Source organism: Eubalaena glacialis, chromosome 13, assembly GCF_028564815.1.
Source record: "Eubalaena glacialis isolate mEubGla1 chromosome 13, mEubGla1.1.hap2.+ XY, whole genome shotgun sequence".
NCBI classification, from domain to species: Eukaryota; Metazoa; Chordata; class Mammalia; order Artiodactyla; family Balaenidae; genus Eubalaena; species Eubalaena glacialis.
The window spans coordinates 61,995,127-62,013,538 of record NC_083728.1 but is presented as its reverse complement, the minus strand read 5'-3'; the positions used below and the strand labels follow the sequence as shown (position 1 = coordinate 62,013,538).

The following is an 18,412-nucleotide window of genomic DNA, read 5'->3' as shown; positions in this document are numbered from 1 at the left end:
TTTTTTTTGAAAATGTGGGCACTGCATGTGTGTATGGATATGTCTGGAGGTAGAAGGGGATGCTACATTTCTGATATAACTCTGGAATTCATTAAATTCTGGCATTACTCAAACATTTATTTTCTTGTCAGAGTTCCACAGGGAAGTCCAGTTTGATGGAGAAGAAAGAATAAAATAAATGCAGTTTATTTTGCAGGTCAGGGGAGAAATTAGAATTATTGTATTCAAAAATAATCCAGAAGACCCAGATGCCCTGGTCAAACTCAAATGCCTATGAGGGCCAGTCCAGGTAGATGGAAAAGGTAAGTCTGGTGAAATACTATAGGGGGTGGTGGCAACTATGGCATACAGTCTTGGGGAACAGCCCACCTTCAACATTCGCACATCATAGCCATGTTTTGTTAGACTTTTCCACTTTTAATCAAAGCCAGGTTATACTGTAAAATCTCCCATTTTTAATTGTAGGCAGTTTATTCCACTGGGAGGCCTGAGGTCGAAATCAAGTCAGCAGGCCAACAATATATAAGCTTTGTCCTAGATCAGGGATTAACCCACTTTTTCAAATAATAAGTATTTTCAGCTTTGCAGGCCCTGTATCTCTTTACAATTACTCACTTCTGCTGTTGTAACACAAAAGCAGCCATGGATAATGCATGAATGGATTGGTATGGCTGTCTGCCAATAAAACTTTATTGACAGAAACAGGTGGTAGGCCAGAACTGCCCCATTGGCCAGTTTGCCAAGTCTTGGCCTAGCTACTTAACGCTGATACTAAAGGCCTGGAAGAGGCGAAGGCTGGAGAGAAGAGGGGAAGGCTGGGCTGGCAAGGGGCTCTGGGTCCCATGGCCAGCTGGATCAGAGAGACTGACAGCCAAGGCTCCGGGGTCCATGCAATGCTTCCTACTCCTCTTTCCAACCTTTGATCAGGTCCCCTCCATTCTTCAATGCCAAGAGTTTCTGGGATTCAAAACAGGCGAAGACCCCCAAATTCAAGGACTAAGCTGCCTTGCCTCCCTCCTGTTCCCAAACTTCCCCCTCCAAGAGTCAAGGAGACTCTCTGGGGCTCGTCCCCCCAGCCTGCCCCACCCCTATCGTCTCTTTCTCTTTTGTGAAGCCACCAGATGAGTGTCACCCAGAGACACTGCCTGGAAGCCCAGGCAACTCCTTGCATAATTGCTAACCTGACTCCCACTTGCAAGCCAATTAGAGGGAAAAGGGGGGACGAGACCCACCTCCTGTCACTCGGGTGCTCCTGCCACCACCGCTTTTCTTAGTAAAAAGAAAAAAGGTAGTTAATTTCTGCCCCTAAAAAAGGCTCGGGAACAATCTTTTTAAATTACAGTGTGATAACGTGAAGCAAAGATGCAGAAGTCAAATACAATTTGGGTTATAATTAGCGATTTCCTTGTAGCAAGTTTCTCTGGGAGATCCAGGCTTCCTCTAGTCAGCTTGCCAAGTGGTTTGAAGGTCCCTTTCACTCCGAGGGGCCACTGGATGCCACGCGGGGGGAGGGGGTGATTGGGGGATGGAAGAGTGTGTGTGTGTGTGTGTGTGTGTATGCTGTGTGTTTATAAATTGAAGCAGTTTAGAGATAAATCCAGAATTATGGGGACAGCGATTATTAAGATACTTGTCTGCTATGATATTATCATGTTTAAAACAGCAGGGTAAAATAAACTATTTCTGACGGGGAAGTCAAACAATGTGGGTTTAGGAATCCACCAGGCCTCTGCTGGCATTTACACTCCTCCCTTTATTAGTTGTACGGCCTTGGGGCAAGTTACTTAACATCTGTGCTGTTTCCTCACCTGTCATGCTGGCGTCACCACATGCATCCCTTGATGGGCTATGGAACGTGACTAAAATTTTCAGCATAGCGTGTGGCTCTTGAGTGAGTCAGGGAGCGGACCCTGGAGGTAGACTGGCTGCCTTTCAATCCCAGCTCTTACCTTAGTGGCTTTGTGATGTGACCTGGGCACTCTCCTTGATTTCTCCGTGCCCTGATGTTCTCACCTAGGTAACAAGGGGTTTTAATTATGGTACCTATTTCCTCTGGATGATGTAAGATTCCATCAGATCATGCACAGAAAGCTGGTAGCATCACTGCACTGGGCATCCAGCACATGCTCACTACATGCTAGTTACTGTTATCTAGACGTTACTCATACAGGATAGTTGAGTCTTCTTTTTTAATTTTCTTCCTTTCAGCCCCCAAAACTTCTATTTGTTTTTCCCCCATCTACCAGTCAAGATGCAGATTTACAGTTCCCCCTTTTAAAAGACCAGGGCAGCCCAAACTTGTTGAATTGTATTATTTGCAACGACTTCCATGATTTTTTAAAAAAACCTTTTGGCTTCCGAAACAAGTCTGCAATACTTAAGGCTTCATATTACCTTGGTCCTGATGGCCTGGTTTGTTTTGGACTATACTGTCTGCAAGCTTTGGTTTATTGGAGAACAAACTTGCACATGCAGCTTTGTCTCAAGGACACCGAGATCGCATAAGGGTCAGGTCCCCAAGATTGGATACATTCTGTTCCTGATATCAGAGGGATGGATTAGTGTCTGCATTGTGTTGACCTTCTCTCCTAAGTCCAAGAGCTGTAGGGCCCATGAGAGTTTCTGTGGGATCTCCACTCTGATTGGCTCATCTGCCAGACTCACCCACCTCACAAGGGTCTGGTTACTTTACTATGGGGGGCAGAACCTACCCTTTGACCTTCTGCCCTTCTGGGAGCTTGGGCAGTGACCTGGACCTAGCTCTACATCAAAGGCTATAATTGGCAATCTGACAGCCTCCATGCTCTTCAGGGGTGCAAAGCTGGAAACCCAGACTCCCTAGTTAGAGTGTATGGACCCAAGAGCAAATGGGACCAGAGCCGGTTGGAATACATAACAGTACTGAATGAGCACAGCCCCATCAGCACAGCCTCCAGGATCTGCAGGAGAGAACTAGATAAAACAAAGACTCTTTTTAGAATTCTGGAAGCCTTTCTGAATGTAGGGCCCACTATTGGCTGAAACCTCTGGCTAGGAACCAAAACGGCATATCAAAGAGAAATGAAGCCTTAAATCATATAGCTTGACTTGCTCCTATAGTCAGGGTCAGTGGGCTTTGTCCATTTTAATGCAGAGATAACCCGAAGTAAGTGAATTTTGAAAGCTACTACAGAATCCAGGCGATAGAGAGGAAAAAAAGCATGGTCATAGCCAGTAGGATGCAGAGGGAGGGGCATGGTACAGTGGAAATTTTCTTATAGGACGTCCCTGTTCTGGTTTCTGCTGTGATATTCACTGTGTGACTCAGGCAGATCCCTTTCCCTCTCTGAACCTTGGCATTATTTGTAAAGAAAGCATGTAGAACAGATGGTCGCTTCCAGCTCTAGCATTCTATGCATCTCTGCACTGTCATGCTCAAGCATCCAAGCTGCCTTTTTTATAAACCTGAAATAGGGTCTCACTCAAAGGGTTAAAGTTCCTAATTTCACCTCTTATTTATTTATTTTTTAAGTTTTTATTTATTTATTTATTTATTTATTTATGGCTGTGTTGGGTCTTCGTTTCTGTGCGAGGGCTTTCTCTAGTTGCAGCAAGCGGGGGCCACTCTTCATCACGGTGCGCGGGCCTCTCACTATCGTGGCCTCTCTTGGTGCGGAGCACAGGCTCCAGACACGCAGGCTCAGTAGTTGTGGCTCACGGGCCCAGTTGCTCCGCAGCATGTGGGATCTTCCCAGACCAGGGCTCGAACCCATGTCCCCTGCACTGGCAGGCAGATTCTCAACCACTGCGCCACCAAGGAAGCCCTCACCTCTTATTTAAAAAATAGTGGGAGAGAGACACAAGAGGGAGGAGATATGGGGATATATGTATATGTATAGCTGATTCACTTTGTTATAAAGTAGAAACTAACACAGCATTGTAAAGCAATTATACTCCAATAAAGATGTTTAAATAAATAAATAAATAAACGAAGTTTCAAAGACTAAGTCAGGGGTTATAAACTCAGTATCTTCAGAGGCTGGACAGATAACAAAAATAAGTGAAACAGGAGCGAACAGGAAAGCACATAAAAATCCAAAATGCTGCTTGCTCTTGAAAAAAATCAATGTATTGTAATGCTGGGCCAGCAATCCAATATGGCTGTGATTGGATGGACTGACAGGGAACTGCCTTTGGATGGACCATGTGCCCTCAAGACTACCAACAGGGCCTCCATCAAGGGGTCACACAGCATCATGCCTAGGGTTTTATCATTCCTATATTAATGGGGAAAATTAATTATTTCTTTTACCTATGTCTCCATCATAAACTAATCTCTTTCCAATATGTATGTTACTTGCCTGGACCTGAAAGTATTTGGGTTTCAGCCCTTAACTTATGTAATCACCTTACATCTGTACAATGAGGAGATTGGAATAGGTGGTTCCCTCCAGCTCTAACACTCCAAGGGTCTAGCTGAAGCCCCCAGGAACCCTCAGTTAACGAAGCATAGCCAACTTCTTTCTCCTGCCTAAAATCCAAATAGAGCACAGACTTTGTAGGAATTCACTATCAACTTGCAAAATATATGGCCAGGAATTAAGAGCATGACCTGGTGGTTGGCTAATGAGGGATTCAAATACTGCCCACAGAACAGATTCACGTCTGAATCGAAATTCATTTCAAAACAAACAAACAAAAGCAATGAAACCACCTCATGAGGCCCATGAGCTGCGCAAAGGTTCTTCAACACCTAACCAGTCGTTTGTGTAGCTCATGGACAGCCCACTTCATCTTCGAATTATCTGATCATTATCCCAACACTTCACAATGACACTGTGCTAACACTTGCTCAAAGACTAACATCTTAATCAAGGATACAGACTGCTTAGTCATACTGAGAGGGTAAAACTGATGACAATGTATATAGGTATGAATAAGCACAAAACACCAAATGAAGACAAAGTCACGATGTAACGTTTCCGATGACTTAAGACTTCCAATGGAAATATGACAGTGAAATCCCGCTAAGAAAACTGAATAGGTCTGATCTTTCCTCATTCAGCAAAAGCAAGATGGCGTCAGCCTTATGGACAAAACTTCAGTCATATAGTCCTTTAATAAATCCTAACCTTGCTCTTCATGACTTAGACTTAGGTCAATGACTTGCTTGTACCAGTCAGCCGAACTCAGGCGTGAGTGATTGAAAACTATTTGTATGGAAATCATCACATACAACAATTCCTTTTAAATAAGTGTGGGGATTTGAGTCTTCATTTCCCCCTTAACACAGAAAATGTCACAATTCTTAGGATGGATTTATTGTCCTGAAAAACATTTAGAATGAAGAATTCAGGACAGAGGAGAATGCTGTGATTTCCCACTGGGGATATTGTAATTATTTCCTGATTATAATGGTTCATGTGGTAGAACGTTTACTGTGTGCCCATCTCCGTGCCAAGCCCTTCATTGGCATTATCTCATTAGGATGTCATAGCCTCACATACACAGAGGGAAAAAGTGACGCTCAGAGAGGTTCTCTCACATGCCAGTGGTCCCAACCTGGGTCAGAACTGGGATGGGAACTCCCAGCTCTGTATCGTGATGCTTCACTGCTTCTCCTGGTAACACCTAAGGGTATTTATTTATCCAGAGCCATTTTTCCTGACCTGTCATGAGAACCTTCAATTCTCCCAGAATCCAAGGCTGTAGCCCAGTCCCCCAAAGGGACTTGGGTCTCTGATGCTCACAGCTTTAGAATTACCCTAAGCTGGGCTCAATGGTGTCTCCTGGGCCACCAGGACGGGGCACTCTTTGGTCAACAGAGGCTCTGAAACAGTAAAATGGCCCTGGAATTGGGTAACACAGGCCTTTAATTCATCCTGAAAGCCACAGACCATTTATTCTAAAGCAAAGACAGGAGGCAAAGGCATTCATACTCGGCCTCACGAGGGAACAAGAAGCAGTACCTGTGTCCTTAAAGTAAATGTGAACCTTAGGAGAGCAGAACTCATATTGACAAAACAGCTCAGCTACACTGTCCTCTGAAAAGACAATTTTGAAGCCACTGAAACATATTATTGGAGTTTGCTCAAGGCGCCGGTCTCAAACAAGAGCCCGCGCTAAGCCTGTAATATTGCACATGCTTGGGTCTGCTGGGGCCCTTCCCAGGGTGAAATGAGGAATTCCCAGGCAAAGCATTCTTTTCTGCCACATCTCTGGATGCACAGAAGAGCCCAGAGTATGTGCCCAGGCCTGCCTGGGGGTGCCTTCTGGGCTTCGAGCCCTAAAGAGTTTTGGTCTTGAGTCTGCCACACCTGGTTTGGAGCCCTGGTTTCTACCTGTTAGCTACAATGACCTTCAGGAAGTTACTTGCCGCAGGTTTTTCAGCTGTAACATGGCGATGACAATGCCTCCTAACATACTTTTATTCTTTTTTTTCTTTTTTTTTTTTGGTGATGGAGAGTCAAGATGACTTGAGATTGTGCATGTAAAATGATTACAACATAGCCTGACGCTCAACGAGTGAAAATTGTTATTTCGGAGACTGTGATTCTCTTGCCTCCTGTTTTGATGTAGCTACTTACCCTATTTTTAGATTGGCATCCCTCAGTGATTTTGCCAAACTTTAAATGTAAGCAGGGGATGCCAAAGTCCTCCGACAGGAAGAAGGACTCTCTGGTGCTTTACAATTTGTCTCTGATGACTGTTTCGAAGGGAAGAGGAAGGGTGTTTGGAGGAGGGCAGGGCCACTGTGGAGGAAGGAAACAGTAGGACTAAAGAGCAGAGAGGTCAAACAACCAGCCCAAGCGCCTTCAGCTTGGAAATGGTAAAGAGAGGGGCGGACCCTGACACACCTAGATTCCAGCTTCTTAGCTGACCTGCTTCTCTAAATTGGAGAGCAGGCTGAAGGACCCAGCCTTGGGGCGAGTTCTAGATTGTTCACTCTGGTCCCAGGCACTGGTCATCTGAGCTGCTGGCCAGGAGAACTTGTAGGCACGAGCCTGGAGATTGAAGAAAGTCTAGACTTTGACACTGGCCACATCTGGTGAGGGTCTCTACTCTGCCATCACAACTCCTCCAAACTCCAGGACATCTTGAACCTCTTGGTCCCTCAATGTAAAATGGGGAACGCCAATATCATGTAAAAGGTTTGGTGTGAGATAAAATGAGATGAGGGATTGAAAGAGCACTTAGCAGGGTCTGTGACCACAGCAGGCCTCAATCAGTGGCAGCAGCCTTTCCTTTTCTCTTCCCTGACACCAGGCAGCTCTCAAGTTACTTTCTTCTGTTAGAGAGGGGGTGTCTCCAGCCCAGCATACACAGGTGGAACGGCTGTGAGCTGAGTTGGGTGGCGTGTTGTGCTAGCCAAGGCTGCGGGCAGCAGGCCTTCTCGGGACTGTCTGTGGGCTGTACATGGGCTCTCTGGAGGGTAATGTCTACATTTAAACCCATGTACCTTTAACCATTCACACAGAGACACCGGAGGTGGACAGCAATATTTGTACCCAGCTGCTCACTACAGCCTGACTGGGAATAATGACACTGCAAGATGAACCCCAGAAACAGCCTAAATTCCATCAGTGGGAGACCTCTGTATGTAAGATAGCAGACAAACATGCAAAAGAATGCAAAGCGTGATACAGAATGATCTCTCAGATATAAAAGGTGCCAAAGCGGGTGCTTAGTAGATTTTAATTCTGTCCTTTTGGGAATGGAACTAGTGAGAAGTTAGAAGATGTAAAGATTGAATTAGAGACAGAGAGAGATAAACTAGAGATAGAGGGAGAAATAGACAAGCAGGCGGCTATAAACCGAGAGTTTGTATCCCCCCAAAATTCATATGTTGAAATCCTAGCCCCCAAGGTGATGGCATTTGGAAGTGCAGGCCTTTGGGAGATGATCAGGTCATGAGGGTGGAGCCCTGATTAATGGGATTAGTGCCCTTATAAAAGAGGCCCCAGAGAGCTCCCTCACTCCTTCCACTATGTGAGGACACAGCAATGAGACAGCCCTCTATGAACCAGGAAGTGGGTTCTCACCAGACACCAAATCTGCTGGTGCCACAATCTTGGACTTCCCAGCCTTCAAACTGTGAGAAATAAATATTTGTTGTTTATAAGCCAGCCAATTTATAATATTTTTGTTATAGTAGCCTGAACGGACTAAGACACAGGCATATGCTTGTGTTTGCATAAAGCATTTCTGGAAGAACTGGTGACTCTTGTTTCTGAGAAAATTTTAGTTTTCATTATATACACTTTCTAGTGTGTGACTTTTGGAAACCACAAACCTGAATTGCAATAATAATAATAATAATAATAATAATGGCTAGTTAACAAAAAGGAATGCATTGAGAAATTTTCCCCATACCTTAGCTGCACAACTGGCTTCCAAAACAGAGCCAGTATGTAAATGGTTAAGAAGAGGAAGTCGCCACCAGGCCATGTCTTATCTTCTTAAAGGTATTAATGAAAACTGGAGACACAGTTAGCACTCCAGTTGGAAGCACTGAAGATCAAGAAGAACTTGGCTCCTTAAAGAGCTCCTCTCTCTGTCAACAGAGCCCAGAGCTCAGGGACCAAGCCCTAAGACTCACATTGTTTCTCCCATCAGATCCTGGAGCTGGTGGGAGACTTTTAGACAGACTGCAGAGGTGATAAAAATAGAAGTTAAGTTGCTATTGGAGATACATGGAGAATTCACCACTTGCAAATCTCTAATTATAATATGTCAAGAGTAAAATACCTTGTCAGGAGCGGTATCTGATATAATACAGCATTGGCTCTGTCAGCACAGTGATCCATGATGTGTTTGGAGGCCCACATTAAATAGACATTCAGCAGAAAAATGTCCTGCAGGGACTCATCTCAGCCCTTGGGGAACTGAAAGGATGACCTGATAGGTCTTTTCTGTCTGTGCTTTCCTCAGCTCTGGCTGGGAGCTCTGGGTGCATTCTGCTTCCCTTTTACAGATCCTGCACTTTGTGTTAAATCATGTGCATATATTAGATGTTCTTGGAGCCTACCAGATGGATGGATCTTTTCTCTTACCCCAAACTACTCCGTTTTTCAAAGAAATGATGGTCCCTCCAGTGGCCTCAGACTGGCATTAAGCACGGTGCATATCTGTCAAAGGACAGTTAGAGTTGTTTCAGGTACAACTCTACCCTGTGGGGAATAAATCAGGTGTATAATACAGGGCCATGTTTTCTGGGGTTGGGAGAACCATGGCTCTGACCCACTTTGAGGTTAAGTGAAGAGAAGGTGCCCCCGGTAAATGCACAAGGATGCAGACAGTTTGAAGAAACTTGTCATAGACTATGTTCTGCTCAGTCAGGTCAAGGACCTACAACTCAAAAGTAGGTCACAGACAACAGAAACATCTTCCCTTTTGGCAGAAGAGAGAAAAGCATAGGCATGTAATTGTAGCAGAAAACAAGATGGCACCTTTTAGGATGCCTGCTCTTTCCCCAAACCAGCTAAGAGTATATGTCCTAAGACTTCCTTCAGGATCAGCCACAAAGCCCCTCCTGCTTCACCTTATCATGGTCCTCTTTCCTTGAAGACTTCCTGTAAGCAGTATGTGCCACCCAAACATTGCTGGAATAGACAAAGTCACCGGATAACCAGCCTCACCACAAACTCACACTCCCCAAAGTCAGAGAGGTGCCTACTGCCCTTCAAAAACCCTAGAATTGTATGAGCCAGATTCCTGGCAGGTCTGCTCAATTTCAGGAATCATTCTGTTGCTTCTAAATCCCTTCCTTTCTCACTCTCTGTCAGTTGATAGTGAGCATGAAGGTAGTACAGAGGGACCTTCTCAGGTCATCTCTTGACCCCAAGATTTATCTGTTTCCTCACACATTTATTCTTCATTCTTGCTATGGTCTGAATGTTTATGTCCCCCATTCACTGCCCCAGACTCACATGTTGGAATCCTAAAGCCCCATGTGATGATGTTAGGAGGTGGAGCTTTGGGGAGGTGATTAGGTCATGAGGGTGTAGCCCTCATGAATAGGATTAGTGCCCTCATAAAAGAGATCCTACAGAGCCCCCTTACTCCTCCCACCATGTGAAAAGGCAGAGGCTCTGAACCAGGAAGAGGACCCTCACCTGACCATCTGGTACCCTGATCTTAGACTTCCAGCCTCCAGAATTGTGAGCAATAAATTTCTCCTGTTTATAAGCCAGTCTGTGGTTTTTTGTTACAGCAGCCAGAATGGACCATGACACTTCTCTTCTGTTTCAAAATTGAAATGTTTTCAAATATTCATGGGAGCCCTTATTTGTAATGTTGGCCATTTTTTTTGTGGCCCAAAATGGAAAACAACTCAAATGCCCATCCACAGGTAAATCGATCAACAAATTGTGGCACATTCTAAGTAATGGTATGCAGAGAGTAGGCTACTGATGCATGCAACGAGATGGATGAATCTGTGAACCATGATGCTAAGTGACTGAAGCCAAAAAAAAAAGAGCATACGATGTTTGATGTCACTGATAGAAAATTCTAGAAACTGAAAACTAAGCTATAGGAGCCAATCAGTTGGTTCCTGGGAATGAGACAGAGATAGAGAGGGAAGATTGCAGAGGGGTGCATGTATCTTTTCGAGTTATAGTTTTTCCTGGATATGTGCTCAGGAGTGGGATTACTGGATCATATGGTAACTCTGTTTTTGTTTTGTAAGGACTCTCCATACTGTTATATATAATATACAATGGAACATTACTCAGCCATAAAAAAGAATGAAATAATAATGCCATTTGCAGCAAGATGGATGGACCTAGACATTATCATACTAAGTGAAGTAAATAAGACAGAGAAAGACAAATATTATACCGCATGATATCACTTACATATGTGGAATCTAAAAAAAAATGATACAAATGAACTTATTTACAAAAACAGAAATAGACTCACGGTCAAAGAAAACAAACATACGGTTACCAAAGGAAAAGGGGGGGTGATAAATTAGGAGTTTGGGATGGAAAGATACAAACTACTCAAACCACTATATATAAAATGAAAAAGAATATAAATACATAAAACCAAATCACTTTGCTGTACACCTGAAACTAACACGTTGTAAATAAACTATACTTCAATATAAACAAACAGACAAATAAACAATACAGTGGTTTCCAGATTACAAAAAAAAAAAGCTTTGGGGATGATGGACATGTCTGTTATCTTGAGAGTGGCAATGGTTCCACAGTTAAGTACGTATGTCAATACTTATCAAATTGCACACTTTAAATATGCACAGTTTGTTGTATGTCATTTATATGTCAATAGAGCTATAAAAAATAAAGTATTTCTTCTCCTTTCCCAGACTGCCTATTGTATCTGTGTACCCTTGGTCATATTCCTTCCTATTTCCTCTAAAATACTTTGTCACTTTCTTTCTTGAGTCATCATTCCCTATCTCTTCTTCCTTGTCCTCCCCATCGCAATTCTCTGCGGTGTAAACAGTGAATCAAAATCCACTCTCCTACATACTGCTTCCTCTGAGATCTGTGCTCTTCCAATGCTATCTTTTCTTTTTCCTCTTCCCTCCAAATGTTTACAATGGTACTGCACATACCCACTCTGATAGTTCCCATTTATTCTTCAACTCCTGGCCCCCTGGCATCTCTCCCCAATACTCTACTAAGGCTATTTTCTCCTGGGTCTTCAGTGATGTCCACACTGCCAGCTTCAATAATGTCTTCTCAGTTCACACCTGCCAGGCTGCCATGACAACACTCTCCTGGTTCAACCCCCCATCTGGGTACCCTCTTTACATCTCATTCAATAGCTCTTTTTCTTCCAAACCTCACCACCTATGAGTTCTCCAGTGCTCAGTCCTTGACCTTCTCTCCATTCCCTACACTCAACAAATGAATCAATTCAGGCCTGTCCATACAAATGGATCACCGTACTACCTTTGGCGCTGACCAGTTGCTGTCTGTTAAATACCTTTCACGAGAAGTCCCAAAGGCACCTTACCATTGACTCCAGTGGAACCATCCTTGGTCTATGTATTTGGGAATGGGGCTCCTCAGTGGCCCCATGGCTGAGACATCCATTCTCTGCTTCAGCCACTGAACTGTGCAAACCAGAGAGAGAGAGTGATTCCCAGGCTTGCTTGTATGGACTAATCCAAGAGTCTTTCACTGGGAATCTGGTGTGATGTCAAGAGCCTGAACTTGAAGGACCATCACACCGAAGTGGAGAACGATGAGCAAGAGGAAGAAGAGGCAGAGATGGATGCAGTTGGAACCTAACAGATGCATGCCAAGAACCAAGCTGTGTCTAAAGCCAGCACTTGTCTGGAATTTTTTGTTTTATAAGCCGATACATTCCCTACTGAATTTTCCGTGACAGCAACAAGAAGCCTACGAAATAATGCTGCTTCATCAGTGATTTTTGAGGTAGATCTCTTAGAAGGTGTTTTCTTCCACGATCATCATAATACACTAAAGCCTTGGAAATCCATGCTCTAGAACTGCGACATTATGACAAGTAAGAGAACACATATCCTACGCTCTCTAGTGGACCAAAACCTCTCTAAGGGAGGGAGCCTGTCTGCTCATCATTTCACTTCCTGTAGTGTCTGGGGCACTGTGGACATCCAATATGCAATTTAAATGTAATCGTGTTGATCTCTGGAGAGTTCTTTTTATGAGAAAAGGATGTTGAGCTTCTCTACTCCCCAGCTGGATTAAGATTTCCTTTAAGGTAGGTACAATTAACCCTTTCTTTCAAAATGTCATTTCTTAAACTTTTCTGGCTTAAACTCTTTTCAATGGCTTCCCATAGCTTTCAACATGGAACCCACTAGGCCTGCGGGATACGATCCCTGCTGGCTGCCTCCATTTTATCCTTTGCCATCTCCAAACCATCTTCATATGCCCTAGACGTACTGCCTCTTTTTAGTTCTTTGAATAAGCCCCGCTCTTTCCAACCTTGGAACCTTTGACCTTGGTATTCCTTTTGCCTGGATGCTTTGTCTTTTCCCCTTAAATATCATGTCCTTGAAGAAATGTTCCCAGACTACTCATTTGCAGGTGGTACCTCTGATCTTTTTTTAGCCTCCCATAGCACCCGTCTTTTCCTTAAGAGCACGTATCACAATGTGTGTTTATACGGCTATTTTATTGCTCCATGTTTACTCTCTGTCTCTGGCACTAAGTTACAAGAGAGAAAGGACCATTTCTGTTTGGTTCAACCACATCATCAAGTATGAGTCCTGGCCCGAGTAGATGCTTAATAAATATTTGTGAGTGAATGAATGAATCTTCCACAGCAGTTTGTATGGTTGGTCCATGTTGAGGCTTAATAAATGATGTCCGATGGGACCTTGTTTAGTCCTAAAATAACCTTCTCAAGCCCTACCACCATTGATTATGACAAAACAACCAGCATACAAATAAACAACTCCATCACTAGGCAGTCAACACAACAACAATAAACACCTACTAAATCCACAAACCCATCTAATGAACCCATCCCTAAGTTACAGCAGCCAAATACTAAAAAGGCAATAGCAGCATTATTGACAATAGCCAAGAGGCAGAAACAACCCAAATGCCCAACAACGGACGGATGGATAAACAAAATATGATCTATCCATATCATGGAATGGTATTCAGTCATATAAAAACAATGAAGTACTGATCCACGCTCCAGAATGGATGAACCTTGAAAACATTCTGTTAAGCAAAAGACAGACACAAAAGGTCATATATGGTATGATCTCATTTGGGGGAAAAATACAGAATAGGCAAATCCAGACAGAAATAAAGCAGATGGGTGGTTCCCAGGGTCTGGTGGGAGGGAGGAATGGAGAACGTCTGCCTAATGGATACTGGATTTCCTTTTGGGGTGATGGGAATGTCTAGGACTATATAATGGTGATGGCTGCACGACATTGTGAATGTACTTAATGCCACCGAATTGTATACGATAAAATGGTTAAAACAGTAAATTTTATGTTATATGTATTTTGGCACAATAAATAAGGGAGGATAAGCAATAGAAAAATTTTAAATTTACATTATTTTGAAAAATCTCCAAACCTAACCTCCAAATCAGTGAGGTACCAGGTAGCAAAGCTAGTCAATGGTTGCTTTGGCTACAAGAAATATATCATGCTTCAAACCAATAAACTTCTTCGCAAACACTAGTTTTTCAGAGGGCAGAAGAAACAGGCCCAACTGCCTTGCACCTATAAAGTGTTCTGGACTAGAGGCTGGATGTGTCCAGGCTTCTAAAGAATTCCGCAGAACAAGTTTTCCTAAATGTACATATACCTCTTACGGTATGCACGGTGTGTGGTTATTTTAGGCGGTACATAAATAAACACTGTGGAATTTTCATCGTTATTTTTGTTTAGGGTGGTTGTCCTTTACGGATAGCCAGCAATGCTAGTTTCCATTGATGGTGGTGATAAACGGTTTCTTTTCAGTTTGTTTGCTTGTTTCCAATCCATTTCATCCATTCATATGCAATAAATCTGACTTTTTGGTGCATAGAGGTGTGTCACCTCCACCATCAAAATGCAGAACAGTCCTGCAAAATTCACTCCTGTTGCCCCTTGGCGGCCTAGGCCACCCACACCCCCGGGGGCTCTGAAATAAAAAAGATGTTAGGGACTCAAGCCACAACATGGGTGAATTTCCAACGAATTTGGCTAGGGAGGGCTGGGGTGGGAATGGGGAGTGGCTACAATGGGCAGGAGATTCATTCTGGGGGGGGGGGTGTGTGGAAATATTCCTAGACTGTAGCAATGGTTGCACAATTCTGTAAATACAATAATAATCGGTGAGTTGTACACCTCGAAGAGGTGAATTTTATCGTATGTAAATGGTATCTCCATAAAGCCATTAAAAAAAAAAGATTATATTGTCACAATCTCATAATCATAGTGTATGATTCCCCTCAGATGACATAATTCCAGAAAAAGCAAAACTACAGAAGCAGAAAAGAGATAAACGTTTCCCTTTACAAATACACGCGGTTAATGGAAAATGTGTTGATTTAAATCAGTGCCAGGAGAAGATGCACGTAGGTGAGGTGAACTAGGCGGGGCTGGGATGACAAAGATGAGCTTAGGAGCTGCTTTGCGAGAGGGAGCCTCCCCCCATCCCGACCAGTTGCATGGAGGTGCGCCCCGCTGTCATTCCCGGAACCCTGGGGTCCCAGCGCGCCCCCTGAAGCCGGTGCGCACTTACTGTGGCGGTGCCCGAGACGCTGTGCGCGCTCGTGTCCGCTGCGCTCTGCTCCGAGTGCGACTGCGCGGGAGGGTACAGGTTTAACGTGTGCTCGGGAACGGTGGTCTGGCCCGTGTACTCTGGCGCGGGGTGGGGATGAGGGGCCGTGTATTCCGCGGGGATGCCGTTCTGAGGGGGGGCAAACTGGGCCGAAGCGTAAGGCTGAGCCATTGTGTCAGGGGCAGCTGCTGCTTCCTGATTACCCTGGAAAATCAGAAAGAGAGAGAGAGGAGAGAAAACCGTGAGCGGGCACCAAGCAGAAACGTTCCCCCCACAGGCACAAGGACAACTGCTCCCCGGATGCTTCGTGGGTTTCAGCACGGTTGCCAAGAGCCTGAGATGGATACATCCCACTCAATCTTCACCGGACCCTATAAGGAAACAGTAAGCATTGTAGATAGAGCCCCATTGTACAGATGCAGAAATCGAGGCTCTGAAAGGTTGAAGACCCTTTCCCAAATCATCCAGCCCAACAGCCAAACACTGTGAGGGTCTGCGCTCTACTGGATTGGGTTGTTCTGTTAGATCTAATTTCATTCCCGTTTTGGAACGTGTGAGCATGTAGTTGTCGCTGGTGACAGCAGAGCCTTGATTTGATACTTAAAATGCCAAGACCGATTAAATTGCACGTGTGTGTTCTTGAGAGGAGAGACAATTCATGTAAGCATTTGAATTTAATCAACATTTTATGTGATTTGGCTCGCATAATGGGACGGGGGTGGTGGTCCTTGCAATGGTCACAGCGCGTGTGTGTGTGTGTGTGTGTGTGTGTTTGATGTTCCCAGTGCCAACATGAAGCAGCTGATGAAAATTCAATGCCTAATTTGGACAAAGATGGCCTTCTGTGATTGTCTCATTTTAAGTATCTCTGCAAAATGCTGGACTTAATTCTTAGCCTCATTAATCAATGCCTCCTCCCATTCCCTGACTTATTATTTTTTTTATAAGCAGAGTATTATGTAACAATTCGCCCTTCACATCTAGGGAAAACATGCAGTGTGATACTTATAGACAAGTCAAAAGAATAAAAAAAAAAAAAAAAGAATTCAAATGCTTCCATTTCAGGAAGCATCTCTCTCTCTCTCCACCCCGACTCCCATAACTTCACTACCCTACACACACACAAACACACACACACACACACACACACACAAAGGCATCAGGGCTGTAACCCAAAGGTCTAAATTTTCCACGGTCTTAAGAAGAAATGAGATTGCACAGTCAGAAAGAGAAGAGAGAGAGAGAGAGAGAGAAAGCTTAGCAATTAAGCACACCAAATAGCTGCCTCTCCCATTGCCTGTGGTCAATTAGATGTGACTTCAGCCCTCCTATAACGACACCAGGGCAAAAGTGTCAGAACTGCTCACATCTCCTGGGTTCCCGCCACCAACATTTGAGAGCTTCTTCAGCCAAAGCAACTTGAGTGCAGCAAAAACCATTATGACAGAGAGGGGGGAAGAAAAGTTTATTCTCAGAGCATCGCGAGGAGCTGGTGCATTTGTTTAGAAGGAACCTTAATTAGAATGTTAAAGATGACACTTGGAAGAGAAGACACTTAGGATAAGTTTAAAACATTTTACAAGTGAAAACACTCCCCACAGGCTCTCTCCTCCCCCAGACTAATTTCTCCAAATGTCTGTGCCATCGGAAGCAAAAATAAACAGCCGTTTCTTTCTTGGCGACGTGTTTTCATAGCACTTGGGGCTGAGAGGGTCTGTCTGTGCTGGGGTTGGCTGGATCGGCGTGGAAAGTTAACCGCGTCAGTCCTTGGGAAACCACTGCTCTTCAAGGACAAGCCCGGTTTCCTTTTAGGGGCCACTTCCACTCCCAGTCCCCACATTGTGCAGATGTGGCTGGGCCCCATCTCTGGTTACCTCTAGACGTGGTCATGTTACCCTGCCTGGCTAACCAGAGGGCTCCACTCTTACCGTCACAGTGACCTGGGCTTATGCCCATCTACCTAACCCCTAGCAACTCCAGTGAGGCTTAATCCTGGGACTTGGCTGGAGTTTGGGAAGGAAGTTCTTTCACTACGATGACTGGCAGCTGGAAAAATAACGTAAGCCTGGAGCTGCCAAGAACTGCCTTTTGAAGGGAGCCTCCCTAAAGCAGAAGCCAACGCAGAGGAAAACGGAGCCCAGAAATGGAGAAACAGATCAACTGAGTCCTGCTGACATCATTTGAAGTCTTGGATCCAGCTTTTCCTGCAGTGAGTAACACTGCTGTTTAAGTTCCATGAGTCAGTAAATGTCTTATTTAGTGTAAGCCGGCCTTTCCGTTACTTGCAACCGAAAAGGTCTTGACTAATACCAGAAAAAATCCTCTTCTATATATGAGCCGACTAGCATTCTTCTCTTCTACAGGACTGCTCAAGGAATACATCCTTGTGCACAGAAAGTCCATACAGATGCTACTTCTTTCTGGCTGACAAGAAACCCTAGAAACTTTGGGACCTTGAGAACGCTCCAAAGAGAAATTCACTGCGGCAGATTCCACTTCTGCTCAAAGGTCTGTTTCAGCCTCCCCTACCTCCCACCTCGCTTGTCTCTGAATTGAAAGACAGACTTGTGAAAACTCCAGGGGAGCATGAAATGATCACAGGATCAATGGTAGAGAGAGATGGTCATAAAAGACAAAGCTTTCCTTTCTCCACCTTCAGTGGAAACACTTTCACGGGTACATATGTGCCCACATGGCCTTTGCTCACTGCAAAGCAGTCTCAGGAGGAGTGAACCAATCCTACAGGCTCCTGCAAAACAGCAATAGCTCCTTGCTAGGATCTGACCTCTCTCTGTACTGGAGCGGGAAAGGCCTGCCCTCAGGAAGCTTATGGTCTCTCCATCCTCTCGACACCGTCACGTCTTCCTGTTCACTGCCTCCTCTGCTTGGGAATTCCTCCCCTACTCCCTTCCCTGGCTAGCCTTCCTTGGCTTCTCTTTGAGGTCCCAGATCAAGAGCTCCCCAGCAAGTCTTCCTTGACACTTAAACCACATCAGTTGCCTGCCCTCTACACTCCACTGCAGCTTGTGGTCACCTCCCACGTAACTCCAGGTACCGCCATCGCCTGCTGATTTGCCTGTGAGCGTCCTGAGGGTGGGAGACTGTGTCACATTCTCTGTTCCATCTCCAGGGTTCAGCAGCATGCTGGCTGCAAAGTCAACATACACCGGTGTTTG

At 44.5% G+C, this 18,412-nt stretch overlaps 1 protein-coding gene across 6 annotated transcripts in view; it reads right to left on the bottom strand.

Moving 5' to 3' along the window:
- The window catches only part of RBFOX1 (RNA binding fox-1 homolog 1), a 353,845-nt gene that overhangs the window by 170,715 nt on the left and 164,718 nt on the right, over positions 1-18,412 (bottom strand). For all 6 annotated transcript variants that reach the window (XM_061209599.1, XM_061209598.1, XM_061209601.1 and 3 more), the window contains exon 2: positions 15,198-15,440. In XM_061209599.1, coding sequence (XP_061065582.1) covers positions 15,198-15,440 — 243 coding nt within the window. The remainder of the gene's footprint in view (positions 1-15,197; positions 15,441-18,412) is intronic.